Source organism: Pteropus vampyrus, unplaced genomic scaffold (assembly GCF_000151845.1).
Source record: "Pteropus vampyrus isolate Shadow unplaced genomic scaffold, Pvam_2.0 Scaffold43, whole genome shotgun sequence".
NCBI lineage: Eukaryota > Metazoa > Chordata > Mammalia > Chiroptera > Pteropodidae > Pteropus > Pteropus vampyrus.
The window spans coordinates 7,084,664-7,108,549 of NW_011888824.1; the positions used below are offsets into that span (position 1 = coordinate 7,084,664).

The 23,886-nt window shown below is 33.5% G+C and overlaps 1 protein-coding gene across 4 annotated transcripts in view; it reads left to right on the forward strand.

Annotated features, from left to right (window-relative positions):
- TRDN (triadin) overlaps positions 1–23,886 on the forward strand; it is a 241,034-nt gene that overhangs the window by 61,405 nt on the left and 155,743 nt on the right. For all 4 annotated transcript variants that reach the window (XM_011358757.1, XM_011358761.1, XM_011358759.1 and 1 more), the window contains 2 exons: positions 4,683–4,841; positions 5,899–5,931. In XM_011358757.1, coding sequence (XP_011357059.1) covers positions 4,683–4,841; positions 5,899–5,931 — 192 coding nt within the window. The remainder of the gene's footprint in view (positions 1–4,682; positions 4,842–5,898; positions 5,932–23,886) is intronic.

Below are 23,886 nucleotides of genomic sequence, written 5' to 3' on the forward strand. Positions count from 1 at the left end.
TACCAAGCAGTCAGAATTTAAGAGCCAAATTCCCAAGGGGATACTAGAAAAGGCAGTTGTACAGCATTTGGAGACCTTGAGAGAAGGTGACATCATATACAGAGCTTGCTGCTGAGGGGTGGGGAAGCTGCTGGTCCCAGCTAGCAAACTGGGAAGAGCCTCTGGGTCATTCAAGATTCAAAGACAGTCTTGTTCATTTCTCCACGTTGACACTTTCAATTATCAAACACTATATTATGTGATTTGAATCTATTATCTCATGTAATACTCATAACAACCTTAAGTATTAAGTATTATTATTCCTGTTGTCATTTTACAATTCAGCAAACTGGAGCACAGAGTACTCTGGGTCTTCTTTTCCCACTATATAACACAGTTTGTCAGAATTAGGTATATTATAAATTGAAGTGTGAAAAGGTTGAATATAGGAATAACTGGCATGAGGAGTTGAGGTCTTGATTTAGAACTTTGGGAAAGCGGAGGCATCAATAAATTTTATAGACATTGCAAAGTTAATTTTCTGAACACCACACAGCTATTAGGTGGGGAGCGGGGAGACACCAAGACTAGAGTGAGGTGAGTGAAGAACTTGGGTGCAAAATTTAAGAGGGTTCTAAAAAACTCAATGGTTAAGATAAATATTTTTAAACAATATTTAAAAATTCAAAATAAATGCAAAAAAATCTGTGATGAACAAAATGTCAAAATTTTTAAAGCACACAGGATCAGTCTTACTGATTTTTCCTTTTGTCTCTGTCTCTGATAAGATTTGGCACGAGGTGAGAGGCATTAACTTTAATGCTACCTGTCTAAGCTGAGAGCATCATGCTGATGTTTCTCAGAATATGAAAGATAAAAAAAACAGTCTTAAAGAATGTAAGACTGATAGTCAAAGTGAAACCATTTTTGGAGGAAAGCAGAAAAGGTGACTAATTTCTCTTGTATCTTTAGAAACACGTATCTGTATAGTTTGGCTGCAAAGACAGAGCACAAAAAAATCTTATTTAACCTTAAACTTTTTCTTGTTTCTCTTGGTATTCTTTTATGAGTGCCAAGAATCCAATTACTGATCATAAGGGGCCTAAAACAATTTCCCCTGCATCTAGTGACACATATTTTCATAAGAAATATGAGACAATTATGAGTGACTTCAACACAAAGAAACATTTCTTATCTCATATAACAGAAGCACTGGAAGTAGGGTGATTATTCCAAGATATCATAATCCAATGCCTCAGCAATGTCATGGACTCAAGTTCTTTCATTTTTAACCTTTGCCTTCCTCAGTGAGTCAGCTACCATTCTCATGGTTATAAGGTAACCATAGTAGCTCCAGGATCTCTGATACCATGCAGAAAACTTTTTGTTCCCCCTTTTAACAGCAAGAAAACCACTCCCAGAATATCTCATCCAAGATTTTACTCTAGAATCAATTGTGAATTCACTTTTTTGTTTGTTTGTTTGACAGCACTATAGCACAATACTTAAGAGACATGGGCTGGAAGGTACAAAATCAGGCTCCATCACTTACTAGTTATGTAATCTTAGGCATCTTATTTAAGTTTGCTGTGCCTTAGTCTTCTTATATTTAAAATAGAGATAACATTATATAACTACCACATTAGGTTATTGAAAGGAAAAAGTGAGTTAACATATGTAAAGTTCTTAGAATAGTATCCAGAAGGCAATATACACTCTATAACTATTAGCTACTATTATTTTTATGATGATACTTATTGTAATATATGTAATTTAAGTCATGGAAATGTGGGAAGTAAGAAAGTACAATTACTTGAGTATAACTTTAAAAAGAAGATACTAAAAGGTTTAGTTGCATGGTAAAATATTATTCCCATTGATATAATTTGGATATGATGTCTGAGAAAAGGAATGAGAATCAAGATATATTTATATAATCTATATTACTATATATCTATCTTTTCAAAGTTGTTGTCTACATGGCTGAAAATCAGAAGCAGGTCTCAAGCCAGCAACATTAACTTCATGGAAATAATCTTATTTGACTATTTTAGAATGAACCAAGCAATATACATTTAAGCATATATAGTGCATTTAAGCATACGAATAATTAAACTATCTATTTTGTTGGATTTTATTGTTATGTTTCTCAGTGAACACTTAGAAAGAAGGGGAATGGGTAAGTGATCTCAATCTATTTATGTCATAAAAACCCCATTTGCAGTATTTTTTTCATTAGATACAAAATATACTAATGCCAAAAATGTCTTTAATGATGACTGTACAATTCAGTTCCTTACACATAATTCTTTTAAAATTTTCCATTGCAATTATAAAATTCCATTTTGTTTTCTTTTCTAAGGTTTAATTTAATCATTCAAACTATCATATCTTTCTGACATGAAACTCTCCAGAATGCAGTAAAATAAAGCCCTAAATGTAAAGTTACAATGTCATGAAATATGGAGATAGGTTTCCCTGAGACCAGCATTTTGTATCTGGTCATCTTTGGATAGACTGTGAATCTCCTGAGATAAACATAAAATTAAGAATTTTCCCCAGGAACCTCCTCTCATATTATTTTCCCCATCTCTATGGGATCTTACCCATCAGCATAAAAATGGAATGTCTTTCCCAATGTAACAGTGTCAGCAACAGAAAACCTACTATTATTCTAATCCTTCTTCAACAATTGTCCAATCTCTCATTTAACTTACAGTAAAATATACTGTCTCTAAATCCTTCCCATTTATTCTTGAATGCATTCCACTGAAACTGCCCTTTGAAGATTACCAATGACATCCTCATCATTAAATCTAAAGGTCTATTCTCATTTTATCAATTACATTTGTCAGTTGATCATTCTATCCTTCTCAAAACAATTTCCTCACTTGATATCAAGTACATTACACTCCTTTTTTCTGTCTCTGTCTGTCTCTCTCTTCTCTCTTCCTATTTTTATCTTTATTTCTACTTCTCTCTCATCTCTCTCAGAATCCATTGCTGGTTCCTCCCCATCTCTCTGACTTATTCCTATCTTCTAAATGTTGGAGTGTTCCTGAATCCCCCTCCTTTCTGATCACATTCGGTGACATGGCTTTGAATACTTCTGTCATCTGTTGAACTCCCAAGTTTCTATCCCCAGTGAGGACTTCTCTTTTGTAAGTCATATTAAGCTATACAAATGTCTATATCCCTACATAGGTTTATAAAAGGCAACTCAAGTTTGACAAGTCTAAAACTCAGTTACTGATATACTCCCCCCTAAAAAACCCTGCTTTTCACTAGTCCTTCCCATTTCAATAAATGGCATCGCTATCATTACATTTTCTCATACCAAAAACCTTGAAGTTAACTGGTACTCATCTCTTTCTCTACATCTTATAGCCAAACTGTAAGTTTCTATTCTTAATTCTATCTTTTAAATACATTGAGAATCTGACTACATCTCATTACAGACACTGAAAATCCTGAGAGAAATTACTGTAATATTTCTTCTGGATTATTTCATTTGGCTCCTTTCTGATCTCTCTGTTTCCAACCTGGCATTCTTTCAATCCTCAGCACAGCAAATGCCATTACATAATTCAAATCACTTCATTCCTCTGCTCAAACTTTCCAATGACTTCCTATCACGATTAGAGTAAAAGCCTAATTTTGGAGTACTTAACCTTTAGATAATATAGTATGTTGGTATAATTCTAGTCTCAAGATATCAAAGGGAGAAGAATCTTAGAAAAGCTAAAATAGTTTTTAAAATTAAGGAAAACATAAATCTAAAATTTAATTATAGATTAATGAAAAATCAGGTGCAATTTATACCATATTTATAGATGGATAACCTCTTCAATCAGATCTTAAAGTCTATACTTACTCTTCAGAGAAATTTTCATGTAATTTGAATGAGAAGAACAACATTTTGGAAATCCCTAATATGTCTAATTGCTTACATTTTTAATATCTAATCTCTCGTTCTGCAAGCAGTTTCTACCTCCTAGGAAATAAAAAAAGGGAAGATTTATAGATTTTATTATTTTTTAAAATTTTATCCATTAAATTTACTAAAAGTTCAACTACTTTTTGTTTTTAGATACTAGGATGTCTAACAAAGATAAACCAATTGAATCTGGCTGGAATTTGATATGATCACCACCTTTACAATTCCAGAATTTTCCTGATGTATCTCAAATGATAATAAATGGACTTGTCACTTTTACTTTAGTCACAACTATTTAAGACAACTTGGAACTTACTGTTCACCTGAAAATTTACATAGCCATCTTCTCCATGATGCTTTCCAGTACAATATGGGCCAATCGTAATTTCTTCTGTTCCTGACCATCCAAACTTAGATTTTATATTGCAATTTGGCTAGCATAAGTATACATTATTTTAATTTGTTTCTGATTTTCCCATATTAAACTCTTATTTAAATTATAAACTCCTCAAGGGCAACTTCATTCTTGATTATCCCACAATGTTTGGACACAGTTACCCAATAATTTTTCTTTTTAATTGAATACATTTCCATACTATAACAAAATTTAGTTTCTCTTTATTAGCAGAAAGAACTCTAGCCAAGAGATATTTAAATTCACAAAATAGGTATATTCATTTAGTCAAAAGAACAAATCAGAAAAAGTAACTTTTCTTAGTTTCTTTGGAAATGATTATAAAAGTTTATTTTTTTAAATTACTTTTAGCAAGCTCGATTTCCAAAATTGGTTCAGATCCTATAAAATTTGTACATCATGCTGTGGAGGAAACAACGGACTGGGTCTACGGCTTCTTTTCTTTGTTGTCTGACATCATCTCATCTGATGAAGAAGATGACGACGATGGGGACGAAGATACTGATAAAGGTACAAAGAGCCTCAAGATATATCTAGCTGCTAGGGCCAATGTTAGATATGCATTACAGTAGTTTGCTTAAGTTTAAGCACAACTGAATATTTGGGTCAGGCTAAAACAAAATAAATACACTTCTAAGTGCTAATAGTGTAGGATGCCAAACTCAGTAAATTGGCCTCATTTACCTTTCATCTTATAGCTTATCTGCCCTTGTGGCAAAGATGTCGAAATTAAATGATACCGTTAGAGTAGCAGTATAGTAGAGTGTCTTAATAAGTACTGCTATTACATACTTATTACTTAATAAATAATAAGTATATTTCTTCAGAGAAAAATAGTAGCTATTTTTCTCAAGTTATTCTTAGAAAGGCTGAAATAACACCAGCAAAACTAAATATACATATAAATGTTTTATACACATAAGTCATATTAGTCAAATAGTAGAAAGCAATTCTACTAAAATTACAATAAAAAGTAAATTTATTGAACCAAATGGAGGTGTAGAATGGAGGGACACATTCTAAATGTAACAAAAATTATGCAACTAACATATGTACTCTCTCATATATATTAATAAATGAAAGAAAATAAATTCAAACCACACATAAACTACTACTAAGTAGATGTGAAAAGAACAAAGCATTTTGATTCTATCTTTTAGATGAGATTTTTTAAGGTCAGTCTTGGTCCTCAGATATCATGTATTCAACCTTGACCACCAGAAAAGCTCATTATTTTAGCCATTTCTATGACTTTGTCTGAATTTGTATTTGTTTGGCCCCAGTGAAAGGTCAAGATGAACTGAAATGAAAGTGATATATGAACTATAATGTGTAATTTGGATCACTGCCACAATTTTATTGAACTCATAAAAGTAAAACTATTTCAAATAAATATACATAAACAAAGTTTATACTTAAAAACTGGAATTTGGGAGCAAAGTTAATATAAGGACTATTATCATCAAAACTAATAAATTAAAAAAAATGAACAAAAATGGGGAAATAAAGAAACAATATTATGCTATGTTAAATGTTTTTCTAATTTACTGTTTTTGTCTTGGTCTAGGAGAAATAGAAGAGCCTCCTTTGAAAAAAAAAGGTTGGTGTTTTTTCACCTTTGGAAAAAAAAATTTTCTCTTATGGTAATGTTAAATTATTTAATTGATAATTTCTTCAGTAGATGTGAGAATCCATCCACATACAGATCAATGTAAGTTGAATTTGTGGGAATGAAGGGTGATTTCTGTAGCCTTGGAAATGGCTCAAGAAGATGATGTCCTTGACCTTTAGTCTTACCATGGCCAGATTTATTGATTTAAAGTTTTTCTTCTTTTTCTTCTTATTTTATCTTCTGTATTATTATTATTTTTTTTTATTTTTAGGTAACAACTATGGGAAAAGGTGGCTGAGATAGGGTGGAAAATGATAACTCTGGACAGATAGTGTATCTAGTCAGTATGTATCACATACCATCCTGAAGGATTTAAGTTATGTGAGTGTGCTAGGATGTAGTATAGAGGGATTCTTTGCAAGAATAGCTAAGGTCTCAGTGACTGAATGCGATGGTGACAAATCCAAAAGATAGGAGAAGTAAGACTAGGAAAAGGGATATAGATATGGGGCAAGAGCCTCAGAGGGACAGCAGTTTTTACAGGAAAGAGTAGGAATTATGACTGGAAGCATTGATAGGGAGCAAGGGATACTATTCTGAGGTGCATTTAGTGTGCTTGAGAATATAAGACGGACTTGCTATAATTGGAATGTTTTAATTATTGCTGCACATGTTTAGCAGCAGACTCTTGGGAATATCTCCACTGGAGGAGAACTTGCTGGCTTCTGTTGCTATGTTTCCAGAACTACGTACATGCAAACAATAGGATCCAAATTTGGAGCTTGAGCCTTGCCTGAGCTTATAATGATCACCTCACTATCTGGGGTAAAATCCATTTAGCATATGCTAATTTGGAAAATATGAATCTGTAAATTGTCCAACAAAGGAGAGCTAAACCAGTGAAACCCAAGTGTGACTAAGCCATCCATAAATGAAAGTATTTATAAAGCTATTGAGAGGAGAAAAGACAAGTTTCCAGACTCACAAAGCCATGAGGAGAACCCAAGAATGCAATACATACTTCAGCCATCAAATTCAAGTTTAGAGATTCTAGATTAGTTTGTTGACTTCTTGAGGTCAGAAACGGTCTTTTTATATCTGATTTCCAATGGGTAGTGCCTAGAATATAGCTAATGTTTAAGCTAATTAGTTACTAGTCATTATCTGGAAATAACAGCTTGTGAATATGTCTATTCCAATTGGAAATGAAAGAGGGAAAAAGAAATAATGATTTTTTTTTACTTACACTTATAAACTTAATTCTATAAGAATATCATATTCTCCATAAATCAAAATCTAGCCTTTAATAAAGAATCTGTTCTTTCCTTTTGATTTGAATTTCCCAGTGGGATTATTTTAAAATTAAGTTTTATGTAATGATAACACAAATTGCAAATCCACACAAAGCTGTTTAATTATTGTTTCTTAAATTATTGCCTTGATTCATCAAATCAAAAGAACTATTAAATAGTATAGAATTCTTTAAAAATTGTCAGCAATGCTCATTAGTTAAAATACTTTAAGGGCTATGTATTATTTTAATTTATAAGTTTTCTTTTGTAGAGTCATGTAGGCAATGAGAGTTTTAAAGCAATATGTAATATTTTATAAAATATTTCTAATACATACAATACATTTAAAAGCATATTTTAATATTATTATTAGGGAAGAGATACTATCAGCTTCTTCCTATTTTATGATGAATTATTTTCTACATTTCCATATTGAAAAATTGTGGTTTAAGAAGTATTTTTTGTAATCTAGAATAATAGTTGTTAAAAACATTTGATTTGTTTTTCAAATCTTTGTTTCCAGCAAAATCAAAGGTAGTGTTACTCAATTACTGAGTTGAGAAATTATTCAGAATAAATTTCTTGTTGATCCCCTATGTCATTTTAACATTACTTGGAAGGAGATAAAAAAAAATTGAATAACATTACCATAATAAAATTGTCATCTGTGTATATGTGTGTGTGTGCACATGCATTTGTGTAGATATAGATACATGTACATGCATATGTATGCGTGCATATACGTTCATAAGATTTCTTAACATTTGTATCTTTAACAGTGCACAATAGGATAGTATATGTTGTTGAATCTTACCTAATTCCATCTGTAAATCACATTTAGTAACCAATAGAAGAAATTTTTAAAGCTTTATGCATTTTGTAAAAAGATTCCTTTCTAACAAAATTTTACTTTTTAGGTTTAATTATTTGTACAAAAATTTCTGAGAATAACCATTATATTCTTATAATCACAGGGTATGAAATAAAATTTAAATTTCAAGATGTACACATTCTTTTTTTAAAGAAGCATGATGGTATAATCAAGAAAAAAATTCCAGGATAAAAATATATTGCTCTTGAATAAAATTTTGTGAGGGAACCAGAATGAAAATATAAATTCAGTGAGATAGGGAAATGATGTAAAATTTCCAAAAGTTAACAAAGAGCTTGTTGGTATGTACTTTAAATCGATAACGAAGTCTCATAATTCTTCACTTAGAGTAAATTCGATTTTTTAAAGGAATGTAGCGATTTTATTTTTAAATGTCAAAATTTACAATAATCTGTAAGTTATCTGCTATTTTTTAACTTGTGATGAAAAAATTTAGCTGTTATCTTCAACATATGGAAGGACATGCAGTTTTCCAAAATTCTCTAAGGAAATGTCAAAGTAAAAAAATTAAAGTCATTGTAATAGAAAGTGCACATTTTGTATTCTGGATGACCCTAGGATTCTGAGTCAGAACAAAGGATTGGAGGTTTAAAAGTCCAGTATGGTCAATGATGTGTATCCTTAGGTAATCACTATTTAGAAACACTTACAAAATTTGCGAAGGCTGATAATAAAAGTTTGTTAAATAAGGTATTAAGTAAACGAAGCTTTTATGTGATATTGCTCATAAAGGTGATTATTTCTTACTAATATTAGGATCAATGTAACATGATATTCTATAGCCAAAATAATTGCAAAGGAGTAAAAAAAAATCACCTTATTTAGTATAATGTACTGAGAAGACCATATTAAGAGTCTGATAAATAAATGAGCAATTGTGATAGCAAATGAGATAAAACAATTTGAACACTGCATATTTGATAACGATGAGAATAAGTCTTTATATAAAGTGATCATATACAAACTGAATGGAAAGATGATGAATATGAATAATAGCAATTATATTGCAAATAAACTATTTTATACAAAATTATTTTTAATTATCTTATTTATAAATATTCCAAGATAAATCAAAGCTCACCAACACACACACATACACACACACACAGATCTAGTATTCTTTTTTATAATAATAATTTTTAAAATTTTTCAATTAGAGTTGCCATACAATATTATATTAATTTTAAGAGTATAACACAGTGATTAGACATGTACATAACTTACAAAGTGAACACCCTGATAAATCTGGTACCTATCTGACACCATACATAGTTATTACAATATTATTGGCTATATTCCTTATAGTATACTTTGTATCCCATGGCTATTTTATAACTACCAATCTATACTTCTTAATCCCTTCTTTTTCACTCAGCCCCCCATTCCTCCTCCCATCTGGCTACAATTAAATAGTTCTCTGTATCCATCAGTTTATTTCTGTTTTGTTTATTTGTTTAATTTGTTTTTTAGGTTCCGCACATAAGTGAAAAAATATGGCATTTGTCTTTTTCTGTCTGACTAACTCCACTCAGCACAATACTCTCTAGTTCCATCCATGTTGTTACAGATGGCAAGATTTCTTTTTTTTTTTTTTTTTTATGGCTGAGTAATATTCCATTGTATATATGTACCACCTCTTCTTTATTCGTTCATCCATTGATGAACACCCAGGTTGCCTCCATATCTTGGCTATTGTAAATAATGCTGCAATGTACATATGGATTCATACGTCCCTTCAAAGTAGGTTTCTGTGGATAAATACCTAGAAGTAGGATTGCTGGATTTTTCTTGTCTCTTGTTATAATCTTTGTTTTAAAGTATTTTGTATGGTATAAGTATTGCTACACAAGCTTTTTTTTTTTTTTTTTTTTTTTTGGTATATTTTAGTTTTCATGAAATACCTTTTTCCATCCCTTTACTTTCAGCCTGTGTGTCTTTCAATCCGAAATGAGTCTCCTATAGACAGCATATATAAGGGTTTTATTTTCTTATTCATTCAGCTACCCTATCTTTTGATTGGAGCATTTAATCCATTTACGTTTAAAGTAATTGTTGATAGATTTGTAGTTATTGCCATTTTATTATTTATAATTTGATCTTCTCCTCCTCCTCCTCCTCCTCCTCTACTTCCTCCTCCTCTTCCTCCTCCTCTTCTTCTCTTCTCCTTCTTCTCTTTCTTCTCCATCTTATTCTTTATTTCTTTGAGTCCTTCTAAGATTTCTTGAAACTGGTTTGGTGTTGACGAATTCTTTTAGCTTTTTCTTCTCTGGGAAGCTCTTCATCTGTCCTTCAATTCTAAATGACAATTTGCTGGGTAGAGTAATCTTGGTTGTAGGTCCTTGCTTTTTATCACTTTAATATTTCATGCCAATCCCTTTTGTTGAGAAATAAGCTGGTAGTCTTATAGGAGCTCCCTTGTAGTTAACTAACTGCCTTTCTCTTGTCACTTTTAAAATTCTCCCTTTGAAAATAAATGAACAAACACAACAAAAACAGACTCATAGATACAGAGAATAAACTGGTGATTGCCAGATGGGAGGGGGATTGGGAGGCTAGGTGAAAAAGTTGAAGGAATTAAAAAGTACAAATTGGCAGTCACAAAATAGTCATGGGGAGTGAAGTACAGCATAGGGAATATAGTCAATAATATTGTAATAACTATATATAGTGCCAGGTGGGTACTAATCGGGGGTAGCAGTTCATAAATTATATAAATGTCTAACCACTATATTGTACACCTGAAACTAATATAAAGTAATATTCAATGTCAACTCTAATTTATAAATAAAAATTAGACCAAAAGATTCTTTTTTTGTCTTTAACCTTTGGTATTTTAATTATAATGTGGACCTGTTTGCGTTCATCTTGTTTGGGACACTCTGGGCTTCCTGGGCTTGCACGTCATTTCTTTCGCAGATTAGGGAAGTTTTCTGTCGTTATTTTTTCAAATAGGTTTTCGATTCCTTGCTTTCTTCTCCTTCTGATACTCCTCTGATGTGAATGTTGTCCAGAGGGCCCTTAAACTCCTCATTTTTTCAGATTCTTTTTTCTTGTTGCTGTTTTGATTGGGCGTTTTCTGCTACCTTATTTTCTAAATGGTTGATTCAGTCCTCTGCTTTATTGAATCTACTGTTAATTCCCTGTAATCTATTCTTCATTTCAGTTATTGTATTCTTCATTTCTGATTGGATTTTTAAAAAGTATTTTCTATCTCCATTTTTATGTTTTCTATCTTTTTGTCAAAGTTCTCACTGAATTTATCTATTCTAAGTTTATCGAGCATCCTTACAAGCAGTATTTTGAACTCTACATCTGCTAGATTACTTGTCTTCATCTTGTTTAGTTCTTTTTTCTGGAGCTTTGTTCTGTTCTTTTATTTGAGACATTTTTTTGCCTCCCCATTTTGGATGCCTCCCTGTATTTGTTTCTATGTATTAAGTAGGGCTGCTATTTCTTTGGTCTTAACAGCATGCCCTTATGTAGTAGGTGTTTTGTGGGGCCCAGTGGCACAGTCTCCCTGGTCACCTGAGCCCAGTGCTCCAGCTGTGTCTGTTGTGTAGGTTGTGTGTATCTTCTTATTGTGGTTGAGCCTTGATTGCTATTTGCATGTCAATGGGGCTAATTGGTTTCAAGGACTAAAAGGCGACTATGATGGAGGAGCTGTTGTGCAGGGGCTAACCCTATGGAGCAGGATTCACTTTAGCATGGCTCTAGTACTTGCTCTAGTCTGTTCTCTGGGTGTGTTGTCCCTAGATACATCCTCAGATGGTGCTCTGGCTGGTCCAAAGCCGGCCACTGGGCATGCTGGCTTTAGGGTCCCTGAAGCCTCCTGGGAGGGACCCCACTGCAGGCCAAGTTCTGCTGTAGCCTGTGCCCTGCCTGGGGCTACCTGCCATGAGCCACCGAGAAATTCACAGATGGCCACCACCCATGCTGAGCTTGGAGGTGCCAAAGGAGGCCAAGCTGAGAACAGAGGCCTGTTGCTGCCAGTGCCAGGCTTGGGGTTGCTCAATAAGCGGTATGGTGCATGCACAGGCCAGATGTTGCTTGTTTGGATTTTGTGAACCTTTGAGATGTTTTAGGAAAGTCTGAAGCACGAATGAAGAGAGGATATTTGTATATAAAAGCCTCTGGAAGGGGCTTGGGTGGGCCTGCAATTTGGTTGGGGCAGGGTCTCAGAGAATCATTGGGGCAGGGCTAACAATTGATGGAGACTCAGATATAGCACCCACCTGTGTCTGCATGCTGGGTTGCGGAAGGACTCAACAAAGGAACAGTGGTCTTCACTAGGACTTCTGTCTGGTAGAAAGCTAACCCTTCAGCCCTCTTCCTGAAGCCAGACATATATTCCTGTCACCTTTCAAGTTGCTGCCCCAGTGCTGGAGCTCAGAGCAAGTGTCTGCAAGTAAGTCTACATATGGGCCTTTTAAGAAGAGTGCCTAAAATTCCTGCAGCTCTCCAGCTCCCTCAACCATCTCTGCTAGTTTTTATAGCCAGAAGTTGTGGGGATTTCCCCTTTCTAGCACTGGAGCCCTGGGCTGTGAAGCCTGGTGTGGGGCTGGAATACCTCGAACCTCCAAGGGAGACCTCCACAGCTGAGATACTCTCCTGATTTTTAACCACCATACGTGGGTGTAGGACCAGCCTATTTTGCTCTCTGCCCCTCCTACCAGTTCCAAGGTGGCCTCTTCTTTATGTCCCCAGTTGTAGGACTTATGTTCACCTAGACTTTGGGTGATTCCCAATGATGACTTTTCTCTAGTTTAATTGTAATTTTGATGTGGTCATGAGCAGAGGTGAGGCACAGCATTTACCTCCTCTGCCATTTTGACGGGACTATCGCGAATCCAGTATTCTTAAAGCAAAGTTAAAAATATGTCTATTTGGCGCAAGCATCTTAGTAGTTTTCTATTTCTTTTCCAAAAATAAAAATACTGGTTTCTCACAAACTTAATATAATTTTGCTTTCATATTTCTATATTAATATTTATGTGATGCTGACTTTTCAGTTTAGGTAAACATTCACAGGAAGTATAATTTTTTAGTGAGTATATAGCTTTTTAATTTTTTTGTACAAACACTTCCAAGTGCAACATAATAGACATATTTATCTTCTTTTTATAATTTATTCTTAAACCTCAGTCTATAATAAGTGTGTATATAAGAATAATCATTACAGCATTTGTGTCCTTGGAAATGTATAATTTTAGAGACAATAATAGTCTCCTAACAAGAAATTACATTTTATGATGTTGTTTCCTGACATCTAGTTTTAAAGTTAAGGAAGAATAGTTTTAGTCATTCAGAAGTATGCAGACAGTTTTTTGGGAAGGAAAAACTGATCTTCAAATAGAGGTATGATGGACTTATTTGTTAAATCATCTCTTGCCTTAGAGGAAAACCCCTGAAGCTCCTCTACATTATGTTGAAATCCTTGCTTCCTAACTAGTTGCTTTTGGAAATAAGGAACTTTCCTTAAGTTTGAACAGGACCCAACTATCAAGGCTGATATTCTGTGAGATTGTACCTGATTCGTGTCAATGGCGGAGAAAGAGTCTCTTCTCTACTTAAAGTAAAACAAATTACATCCTCTTTATAGTTGTGTTTTTAAATTGCCCTAAAGCTTCTCAGGTCGAAAAGGACCCAGTAAATTTAAACTCAGTTTTTTCATTGTGTATTTTTCATACTATATTGAAATCCACAATAGCTCTTTGCAGTCAAGGTGAATAAGAAAGAGCTAGGAAATTTGAGCATCATAAATATTCAAGACTTTAGGATTAGGCCATTCAGAAAATTGTGTCACATCATCAGGAGTAAGATAGATGGACAAGTTACTGTGCCAGAGATTTTACTGAATTCATCTTTGCTGGCAGCTTCAGTGGCTTACACCAGGCTGAACATGAAGTCTCTGAAAAATACAATGAGCGAGAAAAGCAGGGAGAATAAAAAGGTGACTAAACTTGTTAAAATTCATAGCCTCAGAATATTGGTTACTGGGTAGGTTCTAGTAACATTGTTAAGCAGACACATTTATTTTTGGACCTCCCCTCTAAATAAGTCTAGATCAGAACTCAGGTTCATAACCACACTGCTATATATTGCTCTCAGGCTGAATAAGGAACTCAGTGCTTTATCTTCTGTTTGTGTTTCTCGATGTTGATCAGATCAACGGTGACAGGGTTACAAAACCAAGAGAGAAGACAGAGGTCTTGGAGGCGGGCTCAGAATGAAAATGGCTGAGGAGGCAAAGGTAGAGGGAGACCTGGTGAGTGATGCGGAGATTTACTTCTCAAGTACTTCATAGTTGCAGCTGTAGTGAATTCTGCATCCAATGAGTCAGGCAACTTTAGTAGCTTGTGCTACTCAAAAAAGCTCGTCTCCATCAAGGAAAGAACTAGAACAAGGATGGTGTGAATAATGGTAGAATCAGAGCCTGAAGGAACAGGTTGAAGAAAGCAAAAGAACAGATTTTGGTGCCAACATCATGGGGCATAAAAATGGTCTCTGAGGCAACTTACTCAGGTCCAACTGTTTTAAGTAGCTGTTGTTAAGAGAAAGAATAATCTCAATATTGCTACAATTTTTTTTTTTTTTTACCTGAAAGGTTGGATAAGTAAGATGTGTATGATCAAAAAGCTGTTAGGTCTAATGTATTTCAGACTATTACCTCTCCAGTTATATAGGTTTTCTTTCTCAAAATGATGAGAAACTGAGGCGTTGGTTGAATACAGATGACTTAACGTGTTACCTATTCCAGATTATATATTTCCATTTAGAAAAGCTTGGAAATTTTTTTTTTAAATACAAAAATAAAAAAATAGAAATCTTATCAGTGGGTCTCAACTCTGTGCATCAGATACAAATGATGTCTTAATTAGAATTATTTTGTTCATAAAAGAACAAAATCCATTTCAAACTGGCTTAATGGAAAAGATATCTTATTGGTTTCAGTGACTGAAAGATATGAGTAGCACTGGCCTCAGGAATGTCTAGATACAGGTTTTGTTATAACGTTGTCAGTAAATCCTCTCTTTGTTACTGACCCTGCTTTCCTTCATCTGCTTCATTTACTTAATTCTCAACCAAGTTTTCCTCTCCTAGTGGTAATTATGATCACCAGAATCTTGAGGCCAAAATTAATGTACCTTAGCAACTTGGGAGAAGAGCCTATACTCTTTCCCAAGTAGTTCAACAAAACCAATGTAGTTGACTTTCCTCGATTTGTATTGAGTAACATACCCGTCTGAGAACCAATCAGTTGGCCAGGGACCTGAGACATACACTTTGTTAAGACCTACAGAATAGACCCACCCGTGGAACTAAAAAGCAAAGTTAGCATCACCCAAACTTTTTATATTGAGACTGGAAAAGAGTGGGTTCTGGAACTAAAAGAGGGATTCTGTTACAATAATAGATTCTAGCAGAAAAGCTATAGATGTTTTTAATTTGGAATTCCAGATCGTCTCCCATCTAGTTATACTAAATCAGAATCTCCAGGGGTTGATCCTTAAGCAGTTGTGCTTTTAAATCTCCATGATGTGTTTCTAACTCACGACCAGGGTGAGAACCATTGTAATACAAGTGATTAATTCTAAAAATAAGTGATATTATGCATTGTGACACAGTAAGGAAGAGAGTTGTAAATAAATAGATAACTGCATGTTTTATTTACGTATAGTGACTGCTCTTCTATATAAATTTACTGCTAAGAAAATACCAAATCATGAGTGATACGAACTAATCTAAATTAACATCACTGCCACATTGACCTAGATCAGCAGTCCTCAACCTTTTTGGCACCAGGGACCTGTGTTCCTATGGGAATCTAATGCCTGATGATCTGAGGTGGAGCTGAGGTGGTGATGCTAACACTGGGAAGTGTCTACAAATACAGATGAAGCTTCATTTGGTCTCCCACTGCTGTGAGGCCTGATTCCTAACAGGCCACAGACTGGTACAGGGGGTACCCCTGACTTAGACATTTAGAATAACAATTGATAATGGATGCTCATTGGCTGAACACAACAACATTTTAAACATGACTTGAATAAACACGATGTGTAGATATGTATGTTCTGCTGTTAACCTGCTATGGTTAAGTCACTTAACTTCAGTGGCTTTCAGTTTTCACATTTATAAAACAAAGATGCTGGATGTACTGATGTCCACGTCCTTTCCAGCTATAATATTTTATGATTTATGATTGAATTATGATGTTATATATTAATAATTTTACCAAGAGTTTCATATGGAATAGAGCTTGCAACTCAAAGTGTGCTCCATGGAACAGCAACATTAGCATCATCCGGGAATGACTTAGAAATGCAGAACCAGGCTCCATCCAGACCAAAAGAATCAGAATCCACATATTAAAAAGATCCCCAGGTGACTCATATGCACATTAAAATTTAAGAGACATTGGTCTAGACAGTAGTTCCTACTTCTGACTATGGTTCTAAAACCACTTGAGAGCTTATTTAAATTAGAGAGGTCTAAAATTTTCCTTACTGCGAGAGACTATAGCAGTTGATTAAGTTTGTTCAGCATCTCAGGAACAGATTTTAAAATCTCCCCAGGTGATTCTGATATATAGCCACATTGATTTTGTCTAGGATATCATCAAATATGAAACACAATACTAGCACAGCCAAAACCTCATCCAAATCTGTAAACTCCACCAGTGATTATCCTATAAAAGATATTATTTGTAATCACTTTCACTTCTGTCTAATTTATGAACAAGTGGGAAATAGTATCTCATTTTATAGATAGGAAATATTAAATTTAAAAGGGAAAATGGATTAACCTGAGATTACTGAGTTAATGGCAAAAATGATGTTGGATAGGTATCATCTTATATTTATTTTGAAATTTCTTGTAGGGATCAATAGTATGCATTGCTTAGACTATAATTTTTTTAAAAAAAAGTTTAGCTTCTTTTACAAAATTTTACCAAGTAATCAAACCTTACAAAATAAAGGTCCAAAACCTTTATTTAAAATAGCTAGAATGCAATAAAATATTTTCCTTAGCATTCCTTAGCCACTAAAAAGACAAATAGATTTTCTTGGTTATTTATCATAATTAAACTTTTATGTTCTAATCACAGTTGGCAAAATCTTACAAATAGAGACTCTATGTTCAAATGAATAAATAATTTGAATTTTTAATATTAAAATGAGAAAAGTTATAAGAAGGCATTTTATATTGTATAGTGCTTGTGAGATATATAGAGAAAACATAATGATAAAAGCCATACTTGAAATCCACAAGCGTCATAATAATTTAATAAACTCGATTGTCATCTAAAAGAATCAGGATGGTTGCCTTGGTGACAGAGATTATCCTTTTAACTTCTTGTGTCTGTCATTTTAAAATTTTGATTTGAAAATTTTTTTATTTATTAATATGTGTCATATTGATAAAAAAATTGTGTGCTTTAAACTGGCTGTGTAATTCTTAAACAAAATTATAAACTATCTTCTTAACAATAAGCTTTGTTATGATTGTAAGTAGATAAAAAGTATTTATCATAAGAAAAATGCATGTAATATAAAAAAATAACTCAGAAAGACTTCTCTACAAAATAAACTCCTTCTTAGGAATCGTTTAGCACAATCTATTTTCCCTAATTTTGGTCCCACTGATTGCTGTTGCTAGCAATCTTTCCATTTTTAGCCCTCATGGCTTCTCTTCCCAAGTTACATGTGGAAGCTGAGCTCAGAGTCTTGGGAAAATCTGTCGGTCCATGATTATCAGTGGCCCTGTGGGAGATATAAAGCTTATACGAATACATTTTGATAGAATTGAACAACCTAAAGCTGAAGACTGAGTACCAACTAATGAAACAAATCTTCACTTTTAATCCGGAGAAGTTTTAAAATTTTTTTCTGTTGAGTAATTGTATGTTCCTGTGAAATATGCAGCACACATTATGAGAACCCTAAAATTCCCCATATAACTAAAAGTTCCAATTTGGGCCACCAAGAAGATTACTAAAATCTATACTTGTCTTCTCAGATGTCCAGTATAAATATACATATATCAAATGCCAACGATTTATAATTTCTACATATAAAGTACCATAAATACATAAGCAAGCATTATTATACAAAAAAGAATGCAGATTAGCACTGAAATACTATAATCACCAATAGAGAATGCTAGAAAATTATAAAAGTAACTAGCAAGTAGAACAGAGGAAACAAATTTTGGACCCCTTTCTTTAAGCTAGGTTAAGTAACATACTTCATATTTAAATATTGCTCCCAGTTTTTCTTTTGAAATGGACACATTTCATTGTCAACATTTTCTTTCAGATATGATATGTTCAATTTATACTCGATTTATTTTTTATGTAAACATTTATGAATAATTTTTTAAATAAGGCAAACTATTAAAATATACTCAATGTTTTAATTAGATTATTTAGCCTTTTAGTGCTCCGGAAAAAACAATATGAAAAAAATATTTTTGTTCAAGTGTTTACAAAAGTAAATTTTACATAATTTTATTTTCACAAATAGCAAAATTATGCAAGTATTCCCATCATTTCTAATGAAAAGTAAAAATGTTTAGAAATACAACATTTTACTTTCTCAAAATTTTCAACTATACTCACTGTAGGATTTAACTTGTTTGAGTTATGTTGTAAAGCACAGATGAGCTATAATCTACCACTATCTTCTATATCATAGAAGAGTTTATAATTCATAATCCTGCCTAAATATTTATTTAGTATATATTGACCAAATGGTGAGTATATGGAAATCATTGTATTGGGCATTAAAAATTTAATGTGGAATGAAGTAGATTTAACACCTCTTCAGAGACATTGAACTCTAATCTAATTGCTAGTTGAGCATTGGATTTTAGAAAAACAGACTAATAGGAGGATATTTACTTGTTATTTCCATTGAATTATAAAACATGAAAATCAGAGTTTAAATTCTTTGAATTCTTTAAATAAAAGAAATTTGTAAATGCACTTAAAGCCTAGTATGATATAGTTTTCTGGTGACTTCATATATTTTTAGTTTTAGAGTGGGAGATGAATAACGATATGCGTCTAAAAGGTGATTTCTACTCTTTTCTCCACTTCTCATATTCACTAATATTTCCCTGTAGGTAGTGAGAAAAGGGGTAGGGGGGAAATCAGGAGTAGTAAAAGAAGTCAGAATGTACTTCCTACATTCTGTGAAAGCTATTTGCCCTTCTAGTAATTTTTTTTTTTTTGGTTTCCTTTACCATTACAGACACAGTAAACATTAGTGGAGAACTGATTCATTCTGACTAAGCAAGGTTCCTAAGACTTAGTAGAACAAAGAGATCTCCTTCATTGCCTCCTGACATGTTGAGATAATTGTCATTCTTTTTCCATGTTAATTTTCCCTTTTATCAAAATTCAAATTGAAACTTGTACCTTTAAGGGCCATGGGCAGCCTCATACCTGAATTAAGATACTTTGACTTCTGTTCCTTTATAAACCACAAAACAATCTTTAAGGTTTGCTGTTACCCAAATGGTCCATGATTCTAACCAGTGTCTGATGCTGAGAACACAATTTCAGAAACACTGGACTCTAACCTAACTGCAGAGCACATATATATTTGGAGGTGAATAGTGACTGCTTTGACTCTCTTCTTTGTCCTTTGTATCCAGGAATTGTTCATGTTTAAGTATTAAATGCAATTTTATGTTATCATACAATATTGTCATGTTACACAAAGTAGAAGTATACACCTATGAAAATTATTAAATAACTAAAAGCTAGTATTAACATAAGAAACTATATTTTTCTTTGAAGTTTGCTGAAAACCATGGGCAATAATTTTCTATTTCACTGACTTGAATTTTTTAATTTTGTGTTCTTATACAAATGGTTCTTTGCTGGCAAGAGAAATTGAGAGGAACAAATCAGGCATCATCTGCTTATGAGAAAAATATCCTTCTGAATTCTAAATTGGTAGTATGTTCTTAGTCAGACAGGCACCTCGATGGTCATCATTTCCTGGCTGAAGTGTATGGAGACAGAACTGGCACACTGTGTAGAGGCTTTACTGGATTCTTCAGACATTTGATAGCCACAAACAGTGACACTAGTGATACAATCCCATCTCCAAAGAAATTGCATATGGCAATAAAACATGCAGAGAGATGTTTAACTTACCCTTAAGTTTGAGTCATCAGAAATAAATTTCTTTTGTCTTCTATGAGAAATGTAGATGTGTTTATGTCTTTACAAGGTTAATTGTTCTTGTCTACACTTGTCTCTGTAGAAATCATAATGGTCTCTAGGTGATTATCAGTTAAAAAATCAGTCATTGATGTTCCTGAACAAAAAATAGTTCATGTAAGTCATATTCTGTTCACTGTGAGCTGTAGAGATTTGCGTGTGTGTGTGTGTGTGTGTGTGTGTGTGTGTGTGTGTGTTTAATCCATAAACCCCTACATACAGAAAATCCGAGTGGATCTGCCCAGAGCAGTGGGATGTCTTGGTTTGTATTAGGCTGAAGTACAGAATCAGGAAAATAAAAAATTAGGGTTTTATCTTTGGGATTGGTCTGAATGACAGAACTGGATTGTGTGTACTCTATTTACCATAGAGTAAAAAATAAATGTTCTGAAATATACTGCCATTTTTTCGGTTTATTTCTTCAACATGCCAGAACTTACTTTCCACTTTAGGGTGACTATCCTTTCTGTGTATTTGGGAAATGATGGATGGACTGTGTTTTCATCCTCCTTTTTCTGTGTGGTGTTCATGATTCCCATATTTTTGATATTCGTCTTCTTTTGTTTTATTTTTTCCCTCCAGGATGAACTTCTGCTCATTTCAGTTCTGGTTACAATCTAGAGCCCAATCTCTTTTGACAGGATGCTGATACATGCACAAGAGGTAGAGCTAAGGAGAGTCAAGGGAGCTCTTGCTACTGCTTCTTTCCTCTGTTCGCTGATGCACAGCTTTCACCTACCTTGCAGGAAACCCCTCCATGGACCAATAAGGACTGTCTAGTCTCCCAGACCACCACTCTGTCCAAAGAGCATATTTCCCTAAAATAAGGCTAGGAAGCTCTGATAGGATTACCAAGGCAGATGGCCTTCGTCTGAGTGGCCAACAGATGTCTGCAGAATACACACACACACACACACACACACACACACACCCCTACCTCTAAAGGAAAAATCTTATTCTGAATGACCATTTTAAGGTCTTCTCATCCCACAATAAATGCAGCATTTCATGTAACTTTTTAATTTAAAATATTGCATTTCATTTGTGTATTCAATTCATTCCTACTTGGAATAAGAAGTCAACACTTAAATGTGACTCCCTTAGCATATCTAAAGACCACTCACTCTAAATCTTTGACATTTTACTTACTTTTTTAGTCTGAGTTATCCGAGCAACCTATCTTCTCCATAGCCTTTGTTGGTTTAAACTGGAGGAAGGAAGCAAGATAGTATTGGCAGGGGAGAATTTCCAATTTTGTTTTTCAATTCACATGTAAAAAAATCCCTGTGGATGACCTAGCGTGTAAAAAAAATCATTTGCCCACCCATAAGACTAGACCAGCACTGTACAATAGTAATATAATATGAGACAAATATATAATTTAAAATTTTTGAGTAGCTACATTACAAAAAGTAAAAACAATACTATGACATTAATTTTAATAGCATGTCTTATTTAATGAAATCAGGGTTTCCATCAGGGCTCGCCAAGAGAAGCGGAACCAGCAGGAGATTATGCAGACATGTTTAAATATTAAGATATTATTACAAGAAATTGGCCTATGTGATTGTGGAAGAGAAGATCACAGGCAAACTTGAGCCTATGGTCAGAGACCAAAATTGTCCTCCACAGACAGAATTTCTTCCCTTTCCTTGGGAAACCTTAGCCCTGTTTTTAAGGCCTTCCAATAGAATCAAACAAGTCTACGCAGATGACACAGAATCCTCTTCTTATTGAAAGTAAATGGACTCGGGCCTTTAATTAGATCTGCAAAATATTTTCAGCAACTCTTAGATTAGTGTTTATTTGAATGATTTGGGATAGTTGTCTAGTCCAGTCAATACATAAATAAAACCATCACAATATGTCCAAAATAATATAATTCCGCATGTAATTAATATAAAATAATTGAGATATTTTACAGTCTTTTTTATACTAAATGTACATAATCCAGTATGTACTTACTCTTGTAGTACATCTCAATTTAGACTAACCACATTATTTCCTTAATATGCGTGTGTCTAGTGACTATGCATTAGACAGTGGTATAGTTAGTGACAAAGAGTGATTAAGCTGGTTATCTTGTATCTTATAATAGCCCGAAAGATATAAGCTCTGTGTGTGTTTAAATGAGGTTTATTGTTAGCTAATTACCTATAGTATATAAAATGCAACTTTATTGTGCCTTTGCAGACAGAGTACGTTTCTTAAAAAGCTGATAAAAAGTTCCCATAAATGTTGATCTATATGACTGAATACAGAGCAGCACTATTCTTGTTACATCATTATAGAAATACTATAAAACCCAAGAGCATAAGGTAAACAATAGAAATGTAGTCCTGAGACATCTGAACAAATTTTTGGGGGGTCATTTTGCCCTACAGGGGCATTTGGCAATATCTAAAGACATTTTTCATAGTCATGACTGGGGATGGGGCTGTCAGCATCTAATAGGTAGAGACCAGTGATGCTGCTAAATACCATGGAGTATACAGAATAGCCCCACTCCACTTCCAAATAATGGTTCACACATCCTAAAAAGTCAATGATGCTAAGATGAGAAACTTCTTTGGAGTAGGATTTGGAGACATACAGGGAAGAGAAAAATGTGGTAAGAGAGGCAGATGGAAGTACCTTAGGCCTTTGTAGATCTTTTTTTGCACCTTGGAGAAATGTGATTGAGTATCTTAACTCTTCTGTATCTTCATTGTCATATATAAAGTTGGAAATGGGATAAGGGTGGAGGAGTGGCCCTGTAAATAGTATGATGATAGATTAATGGGGAAGATGAGGAGAAGAAATCTTCCCAGTAGTGATTATCTCAACAGGTGAACAAAAGTCAGTAACTGTCTTTTCTGAAGATATTTCAGATTTTCTTATGGTCAGTCTTGATTATAGACTTGCAGAAAAATTTTAAAAATCCAGTCAAATTTACAAATAGAGAATTTAAAATGTATACAGTAATTAACACCATCTCAGCTATCTGTGGAATGAAGTGATAGATAAATAAATAAACAAACATTATTAACATTTTTATAAGGAAAACCATGGTATTATGATCAAGTCACTTTTCAAAGGTAGTAATCATATTTGTAAACTCTAATCTTAAATTCACTTCTATCCAAATGAACTATAAATTCAGAATTAACTTCTTTTTCTAAGCCTTGTCAATGTATACATACTGAAGCTAGCAGCAAATTAACTACATTTGTTAAAACCTGATATTTAGAAAAAAATTAACAACTAACTTATTTCATGAAATGTGTCATATTTGCATGCAGTAATTGGTTAAATGCATTAACAAATTCTGATTATAAATATAGCTTAGAGTCACTACTTCTGAATTATGTTTCCTATTAGACGGTTGTTATAGTTCATTTCACAAATTCTTAATTTAATATGTAAAAACTAAATCTTCCTAAATCTAAATGACATTCTTACCAAGGATTCTTAATTTGTATTGAAAGTAATTAATATAAAACATGATTATAAATTGTGATCGATTTTAGCACTAAAAACAGTGA